At 48.2% G+C, this 9,914-nt stretch overlaps 1 protein-coding gene across 1 annotated transcript; it reads left to right on the top strand.

Moving 5' to 3' along the window:
* The first annotated feature begins 724 nt into the window (after positions 1-724).
* Positions 725-8,159, top strand: LOC149980034 (uncharacterized). Its single transcript, XM_090186849.1, has one exon. The coding sequence runs from the start codon at positions 3,410-3,412 to the stop codon at positions 7,016-7,018; it is 3,609 nt and encodes a 1,202-aa protein (XP_090042975.1). The 5' UTR covers positions 725-3,409; the 3' UTR covers positions 7,019-8,159.
* The last annotated feature ends 1,755 nt before the right edge of the window (positions 8,160-9,914 follow it).

Genomic DNA, 9,914 nt, shown 5'->3' with positions numbered 1-9,914 from the left:
ACAGTTTGATTTCTTCAAACCAAGCTGCTTACCTATTGCAGATTCAGTCTTCCCAGCCTGGTGCAGGTCTACAATTTTGTTTCTGGTGTCCTTTGACAGCTCTTTGGTCTTGGCCATAGTGGAGTTTGGAGTGTGACTGTTTGAGGTTGTGGACAGGTGTCTTTTATACTGATAACAAGTTCAAACAGGTGCCATTAATACAGGTAACGAGTGGAGGACAGAGGAGCATCTTAAAGAAGAAGTTACAGGTCTGTGAGAGCCAGAAATCTTGCTTGTTTGTAGGTGACCAAATACTTATTTTCCACCATAATTTGCAAATAAATTCATTAAAAATCCTACAATGTGATTTTCTGGATTGTTTTTGGAGATTATAACAGTACATGGCCAAGATGTTCAAACGTTCATAGATGACCAGCAGGGTCAAATAATAATAATCATCACAGTAGTTGTAGAGGGTGCAACAGGTCAGCACCTCAGGAGTAAATGTCAGTTGGCTTTTCATAGCCAATCATTTAGAGTTAGAGACAGCAGGTGCGGTAGAGAGAGAGTCGAAAACAGCATGTCCGGGACAAGGACACCGGATAAGACAGGAGAAATACTCCAGATATAACAGACGGACCCTAGCCCCCGACACAAACTATTGCAGCATAATTACTGGAGGCTGATACATGAGGGGTCGGGAGACACTGTGGCTGTGTCCGATGATAGCCCCAGACAGGGCCAAACAGGCAGGATATAAACCCACCCACTTTTCCAAAGCACAGCCCCCACACCACTAGAGGGATATCTTCATCCACCAACCTACTACCCTGAGACAAGGCCGAGTATAGCCCACTGCCGAATAGAGAACTACAGTACTAGTCAAAAGTTTGGACACACCTACTCATTCAAGGGTTTTTCTTTATTTTTACTATTTTTTACATTGTAGAATAATAGATGAAAACATCAAAACTATGAAATATCACATATGGAATCATGTAGTAACCAAAAAAGTGTTAAACAAATCAAAATATATGTTATATTTGAGATTCTTCAAAGTAGCCACCCTTTGCCTTGATGACAGCTTTGCAAACTCTTGGCATTCTTTCAACCTGCTTCACCTGGAATGCTTTTCCAACAGTCTAGAAGGAGTTCCCACATATGCTGAGCACATGTTGGCTGCTTTTCCTTCAGTCTGCAGTCCAACTCATCCCAAACCATCTCAATTGGGTTGAGGTCGGGTGATTGTGGAAGCCAAGTCATCTGATGCAGCACTCCATCACTGTCCTTGGTCAAATAGCCCTTACACAGCCTGGAAGTGTATTGGATCATTGTCATGTTGAAAAACAAATTATTGTCCCACTAAGTACAAACCAGCTGGGATGGCGTATCGCAGAATGCTGTGGTTAAGTGTGCCTGGAATTCTAAATAAATCCCTGACAGTGTCACCAGCAAAGCACCATCACACCATCACACCTCCTCCTCCATGCTTCACAGTGGGAACCACACATGCAGAGATAATTTGTTCACCTGTTCTGCGTCTCACAAAGACATGGAGGTTGGAACCAAAAATCCCCCATTTGGACTCATCAGACCAAAGGACAGATTTCCACCAGTCTAATGTCCATTGCTCGTGTTTCTTGACCCAAGTAAGTCTCTTCTTCTTATTGGTGTCCTTTATTAGTGGTTTCTCTGCAGCAATTTGACCATGAAGGCCTGATTCATGCAGTCTCCTCTGAACAGTTGATGTTGAGATGTGTCTGTTACTTGAACTCTGTGAAGCATTTATTTGGGCTGCAATTTCTGAAGCTGGTAACTCTAATGAAATAATCCTCTGCAGCAGAGGTAACTCTGGGTCTTCCTTTCCCGTGGCGGTCCTCATGAGAGCCAGTTTCATCATAGTGCTTGATGGTTTTTGCGACTGCACTTGAAGAAACTTTCAACGTTCTTGAAATGTTCCTTATTGACTGACCTTCATGTCTCAAAGTTATGATGGACTGTAGTTGATCAACTAGATTGTTTGGACAAAAAAATATCTCTCTACGGTCTATCAGTGGATGACATAAGAAGAGGAAAACTGACAATGCACTACCAAATTTAGAAATTGGACCTTGTACATTGTACTATTACAACTCTCAGCAGCAGTAAGTTAAAAACCTGTGTGTCGGGACCCGGGGTCCATATTGAACCCGTTCTTTGTCCCGATCCGGATGGCGGTCTGCCAGTTGAGTATGACTTTAAGTAGAAGATTGGAAAGATGGAAAGGAGGGGAGGGGCAGATCTAAAAATAGAAATTGAGGAATCCAAAAGTGAGGTAAGATAATAAAGATGGAAGAGAGTGGATTCACACTGTCAAAATGGGTCGGACAAGATGGCAACCAGCTCTGAGTGGAGGGCATAATGAATTCCATTGGTAGATGTGTGTGTGTATTTGTTTGTGTGCGTGAGAGTGAGAGAAAATGGGACCTCTGCTTTCAGACGATATAGAAGGAGCGATCCCCTCTGGGATCAATGCTCAGCCCAGACAGAGCTCTGTGTTATTTAGCAATAACATTTAACACAAGTACGTTAGAGCTTTCATATTTCTCAAATTCCCCTCAAATCCTAATTCTCCACATTTACACAAACACTATATGCGAGACAGGAATGGCTCCATGTTTCATTCAATTGGATTTCTGTCATTAATACAAAGGCTTGTTTGTCATTCGCTCTGATGTTGATTTTGATAAGCTGTTGGGGAGGTCATGGCAGTGGTTGGGTTAGTGTTGGAGGGAGATGGTAATGTGGTTACTGTATCTCATGGTCACATCCCATTTACAGGCAAACACATGCGATGTGCACTCTTAAAACAAATGGACATGCTTAACAAGACAGGAATGCATACACAAGACATGCACATTCACATACCAAAACCCATACCCATATAAACACATCAACATAAAACAGGCAAATGTGCATATGTAACAACACAAGAGACATGAGGCCGAGACAGAGAGTTCTAATCAGAAATAGACTGCGATGTGGAGAGAGGAGGGGGTATCAGCAAAAGAGAAACAGAGAGTAAAAAAGGCGAGAACTGTGTCTGGGGTGGGATGATGACAGCTTCTGGCTCCGCTCCATCGCTGACGAAAGCTGCTTAGCCCCTCAGTTGCCATGGAGACCTGCAGGAGCAGCCAGAGAAAAGGAGGGTGAGGGGAGGGGCGTGTGAGGGAGAAATAGAGGAGAAAGACCTGGTGGGGAGAGAAAGACAGAGGGAGGGATAGAGCGAGAGGAGCGAGAAACATACTGCAAGCAATTGAAGCATAGCCAGTCTGCAGAAAGAAGGTGTATTGTAAGAGAGAATAAAGGTACATGTTCTGTTAGCAATAGCTGGGTGAGAAAAATAGGGCACAAAATCGGAGTACAGCAGAAAAGAGTATAGAGATTCAAAATGGATATACAGTCAGAGAGTAGCGAACTCTCTCCGTGCGACCCACAGCCTGCTGGAAAAATCAGAAAGGCCTTCAAGCTGTTTGGGAAGCGCAAGCCAGGCAGCATCTTCTCCATGCGCGGCAAAGGCGAGGGGAACAACAAGTCACCTATCGCCAGGAGCAAGACAGTGGAAGGATTAACGGAGTCCGCAGCAACGGAGCAGGAGCTGGAGAAGGAGACCGAGAAGGAGGAGGAACCAGAGGTGAGTCATAGAGAGGAGGAGGAAGCCCTGGAGGAGCCCCTGGGTGATGCTGGAGATCCCTCCATCCCTTCTGCTGGCCGTCCCTCCATCTCCTCTATGACCTCTGCCAAATCCCTCAGCTTCCTGATGAAGTTGCGGCGCAGCCGTCGAGGAGGACCAGACCGGAGGTTCCGTACAGAGTCCCAGCCAAAGGTACGCCAGCGTCGGGGCCTGAAGGGTCTCTTCAACAGTCTGGCATGGAACCAGCGAGAGAAGGAGGCCAGGGACGAGGCCGAGACCCCCCCGAGCCCCCTCCTCATGTCGTCCCGTACAAACAGCGTGGAGATCATCAAGGAAGACATGACTTTGACTCCCAGACCTGCGCCTCGCAGCCAGGATGTCCCAGAGCCTGAGCCTGGACAAGAGTCCCCTGTTTCATCGAAGAGCCCCACAGTGAAGGAGAGCTCAGCCTCAAGCTCATCAGAGACGACGGCTCCCTCAGTGACTACAGACAGCGTCACGGAATCTAATGAGGATGTACTGCCGCCTCTGCCCACCACTGAACCACCACCCTTGGATCCTGCTGTGGACCGTCTGAGCTCACTGCTTGCAGACATCTCCTCTCTGATAAGCTTCGACTCGTTGACAGGATGTGGAGACATTTCTGCTGAAGTGGAGGCGGAGTGGGGCAAAGCCTGCCCTACTGTCGGGACTGGACCTGGGACCAAGGGAGCTGTGGCTGGAGAGAAATCCTCATCAACTACTCTTTCAGCAAAACCTACCCCTATTTCTAAACCTACCCCTATTTCTAAACCTACCCCTATTTCTAAACCTACCCCTATTTCTAAACCTACCCCTATTTCTATACCTACCCCTATTTCTAAACCTACCGCTATTTCCAAACCTACCGCTATTACTAAAGCTACCCCTTCACCTACACCAACCCCTGTTCCTACTGCTACTACTAAATCTAGTCCAACCCCTATCCCAACACTTACTTCTAAATCCAAACCTACCCCTTCCTCTTCCCCCATCACTAAACCTACCCCCACCTTTACCCCTACAACCAAACCTACCCTTTCGCCTTCCCCCACCACTAAACCTACCCCCACCTTTACCCCTACAACTAAACCTGAACCTACCAGCTGGTCGATCAAACCTGAACCTTCCCCTATTGTGACAACCAAATTCTCAACTATCCCCACAACTATAACTAGCCCTACCACTAAATCAAGCCCTACCCCTTTAACAAAACCCTCCCCTCCACCAACAACAAAATCCACCCCAAGCCCTGCCCCTGTATCCAAACCTTCCCCAGTAGTTACCCCACCTCCTGCCCCTGTATCCAAACCTTCCCCAGTAGTTACCCCACCTCCTGCCCCTGTATCCAAACCTTCCCCAGTAGTTACCCCACCTGCTGCCCCTGTATCCAAACCTTCCCCAGTAGTTACCCTACCTCCTGCCCCTGTATCCAAACCTTCCCCAGTAGTTACCCCACCTCCTGCCCCTGTATCCAAACCTTCCCCAATAGTTACCCCACCTGCTGCCCCTGTATCCAAACCTTCCCCAGTAGTTACCCTACCTCCTGCCCCTGTATGCAAACCTTCCCCAGTAGTTACCCCACCTGCTGCCCCTGTATCCAAACCTTCCCCAGTAGTTACCCCACCTGCTGCCCCTGTATCCAAACCTTCCCCAGTAGTTACCCCACCTCCTGCCCCTGTATCCAAAACATCCCCAGTAGTTACCCCACCTTCTGCCCCTGTATCCAAACCTTCTTCAGTAGTTACCCTACCTCCTGCCCCTGTATCCAAACCTTTCCCAGTAGTTACCCCACCTGCTGCCCCTGTATCCAAACCTTCCCCAGTAGTTACCCCACCTCCTGTCCCAGCCCCAGTGGCCAAACCAGCTTCTGTAACCAACCCTGCCACTCTTTCACCAGCCACTTTCACCTCTGCCCCACCCCCCAAAATGATCTCAGTCCCATGTCTGGATTCCACTACCGCACCTCCCTCCCTAACATCCTTTTATCCTACGGCTGTCCCGAGCTCAGCATTTAAAATCCCCTATATCCCAGTTCCAGTGCCAGCCTCAGTCACTAGCCCTGCTCCTGTCCAAACCTTGTCTCCAATTCTAGCTGACTCAAAGGCTCCCTCTGCCCCTACTCCAAAATCAGGCCCAATGTCTAAGACTCCCCCGTTTCCTACCCCTGTCCCTACTCCAACTCCAGTCCCCATGTCTAAGACTCCCCCGTTTCCTACCCCTGTCGCTACCCCAACTCCAGTCCCTATGTCTAAGACTCACCCGTTTCCTACCCCTGTCCCTACTCCAACTCCAGTCCCCATGTCTAAGACTCCCCCGTTTCCTACCCCTGTCGCTACCCCAACTCCAGTCCCTATGTCTAAGACTCACCCGTTTCCTAACCCTGTCCCTACTCCAACTCCAGTCCCTATGTCTAAGACTCCCCCGTTTCCTACCCCTGTCCCTACTCCAACTCCAGTCCCTATGTCTAAGACTCCCCCGTTTCCTACCCCTGTCCCTACTCCAACTCCAGTCCCCATGTCTAAGACTCCCCCGTTTCCTACCCCTGTCCCTACCCCAACTACAGTCCCTATGTCTAAGACTCCCCCGTTTCCTACCCCTGTCCCTACCCCAACTACAGTCCCTATGTCTAAGACTCCCTCTACCCCTGCCTCATTCCCTTCTATGCCCTCTCCTGTTATCTTCCTTGCCCCTGTGCAGTGTACACCCCTTGCCTCTGGTCAGGTGAAGGGTGGTGAGCGCAAGGCCTCTCTAGATACAGGAGAGGACACGACAAGTCCAAACGGCATGGATGTGCGGGGTGCCTGGAACAATTCACCCAATAGAGAAGAGAAAGGCCTCGCTTCACAGAATGAGACACACATGGACCCCCAGGGCCCCCCCACAGAGAAGAAGACACCCCCAGTGAAGGCAGCGGGGCTCAGTAAGATCCCTGTCTGCGGTGGAGGCAGGGCAGGCAAGCTGCCACTCCGTGAGTCCCAGTCCACTGACGACGAGGGGAGCTGGGACCCACCTACTCCAGGGCAGGAAGAGGGGAGTCCATGCCCCAGCATACACCACGGAGTCAGCAAAGACACACTTAGTAACTCTGCTGAAGCTGAAGTTGAGGCCAGTCATGTAAAACATAGCCCAGAGGAGAGTCGTCAGCTCCGCCAACCTACAGTCTACAGCAGTACACCGCGTGACTCCAAGATCCCTGTCAAGCTGGGAGTCCAGTCCAACACCACTGTCCCCCAAGGAGCTAAGGAGCCCCCACGCTCCAAGATACCTTTGTCCAAGGTTCCTGTCCGCAGGACCGGCAATAAACCCACAGCCACCACAGCTGCAAGCGCTCAAAATAAAAAATAAAGATAAGAGACTGCTTCAAACACAAACACCGAAATGGCTGCTTTCCTCCAAAATCACTCTTTTAATATGATCACATGGACACCCTTTGCATCCTTTTTTTGTACTGTATATTTACAAGGAGAGACAAATATCTTCATGATTCTCTCAAATGGCACTCTATCCCACATTGTTTTCGTCTTTCTGCTGTAGCACACCACCATCAGCTCCAGAGCAACACAGACATCGAGGCTGAGGCTCAAGCACAACAACACACAAGCGCAACAACACATCTCCCCTGGGAACCAAAGGAAGGACTGTGACTCCCTTGTATTGTGCCAACATGACAGATGCATTCAACCAAGGTGCAGGTCTAAACCTGGAGTAGAACGGTGATTGAGGAGGACGGTCGTAACAAAGGGTATTCTGGGATGTATTGTTAAAGGATGCACGGGTATGGTAGCATACCAAGGTCAGAGACAACCGCATATGGAAGAGAGTATCTTTCTAAGGTGCTTTTTTTCCCCCTACAGACTATCAGAGTGAAAAAAAATCAACTTTTTATACAATACTTTTTATCTTTTGTTACTCCCTCTTTTTTGTAGAACTGTCTAAAAACCCTGTCTTATTTTCCTGCAATTCCTTTTGATAAGTGATTCTGTAGTCCTTTTTTTCCTTCGTCATGCCAAGAGAGGGTCCAGAGCTCTGAAGAAAATGCAACAACCCACACCAACATCCTATAACATCCCTGGATGTATGTAGCAGAAGGCATGCCAACATGAGCCAGAGGACTCCTTTCCTCTACTTTCCTCCATTCATTTGTTTGACACTGTGTGGAATCATACCTGCCTGCCTGCTCATAAGTAACACTGTCAATCACACTGTGAACTTTGGGAAAGACTTTGGATGGAGTTCATTATGGATAGGGTGGCCCCTGTGGAAGGTTGGAACAGTGGGTAAGCCTGTATAACAGACCCTGTCAAGTTTGAGTGGATCCCGAGAGCATCAGCTTCGGGGGGGGGGGTGCAATCCCTTTGCTAATCCCACTTATACATAGTCATGCTCAGATGAGGACAATATCTGTGTGTATACATGACCTATGCTGTTCTGTTTCTTATTTAATCAATAAAATAATGTGAGTACACTGTATGTCACCTGAAAACAACACTATAGCTCTCTTTGAGTGTGATGCTACACAGCCACGTTGCACCTGCTCTTTTCAGTTATGTGAGACTACGATTCAGTGTTCCTATAACAACACCAATGTCTGCATCAGCTTTATCTGAGTAGAAGGCATAAGGATTTGCTCACACACGAACAGTGTGATGCAGTGTTTCTCATTACAGCACCACAGTGTCAGCTGATGGACATACATGTGTCAGCTTTATCTCTATAGATGGCATAAGGATTTGCATACACACTCCTCGACCCACAGTGTCTATCTCTCACATTACATGCCGAGGGATTTGCTAGCCCTATCTTAAGTAGAGATGTAAAAAAATGGTGTAACTTCATTTCATGTGCGGGTTCACCTACTTGATTGATATCTCTTTGGATGTATAGGAAGCAGGGAAGGGGAAGTCAATGTGGGTCGTGATAGTGCGCGCACGTTCACGCACGTGTGCGTGGGACAGACGATATGAGCAGTCAGGGTAGGGCTCAATGGCGTGATGACAAACTGTTCCACACGAGAACAGTCTCTACTGCAGTGGCATTACGTAAGCCCTGACACCATTAGAACAGAGGAGGGGAGGGAAGAAGAGAGGGCAGCATGGGAAAGGGGCGTTTTCCTGTCTTCCGATCATTTAACTAACCCCCCGGGCCGGTGCCTCAAAATATACTGTAGGCATTGTGATGGTGACCATGGGCTGGGACTGGGATGGTCCTCAGTAGAGCAACATTCTACTATGCTCCAAACCAACTGACCTGAATGAAAAAAACGCACGAATGTCAGCAGAGCCTGGCTAATGAGCTGTGAGAGAACACACTACAGGAGCATGCAGAAACTCACAGTCATATCAAGAATATGGTTTATAGCCTACCACAGGCATTGTACAGTGTATACCCATATGTATTGTATAAAATCGTTTTGGTTTAGATACTGTGTGTTTATAGTACTCCGTGTGAAATCCACTCTAGGGGTGTAATGCTATTGTCATTTCAGCGGCACCACTTCTGGATGGGCATACTGTTCTTTACCACGATCTTCGGCTGTGATGTTTACGTCGTCACGGTTGAACGGGCCACAATACGTACGGGATCGGATTGGATTTATGGTATAATAGATTCACTGCAGAATAGCTGGCGTATTACTCTGTGATCCTAAATAATATAAGCACTTCTCTTTCATGGGCGTAAAATTAAAAGAGGAACCAGGCTGTACAGACCTTAGTGAGGGTGAAGGAGCCAACCTGAGTCACTTGGGGAGGGTTTGGGGGCTGATTTGATCCAACTCAGTCACGGGGAAGTGGGGTGGGCTGGTGATGGGGGGGCTGGCCGTTTAGCAAGTAATCGACATTTATAGATGAAGCACGACGCAAGCTGCACAAACACAGCTCTGTTCACTAAGTGAAGCCAGAGGCCCTGAGCAGAGGAGCGCAGTCGTCGTTGCGCAGGAAAAACACGAGGACTTCACCGCATCAGATGCTGAATTAGACATCAGGACTGTGAAAACATTTCTCCCTGCTGAAAGAACAATATCCCCAGGCTCTATATATTTATGAGGCACGCAGGGGGACATGGTGGAGGCTAGGGGGGGATTAACTGTAAGTCGTTCAGGAAAATAGATAGGAACATGGAACCTCTGCGGTGGCAGACTGGTAGCGATAGACTAGGGATGGTGTAGGGTAGGAAGGAGTAGTCAATAGTGGTAGAGCTATGTGGAGCAGGGTGGTTAGAGGCCAGGCACAGAGACAATAGA

The sequence above is a fragment of the Oncorhynchus mykiss genome, chromosome 10, assembly GCF_057628025.1.
Source record: "Oncorhynchus mykiss isolate SJ-2025 chromosome 10, ASM5762802v1, whole genome shotgun sequence".
NCBI classification, from domain to species: Eukaryota; Metazoa; Chordata; class Actinopteri; order Salmoniformes; family Salmonidae; genus Oncorhynchus; species Oncorhynchus mykiss.
This window is presented reverse-complemented; position numbering and strand designations above follow the sequence as displayed.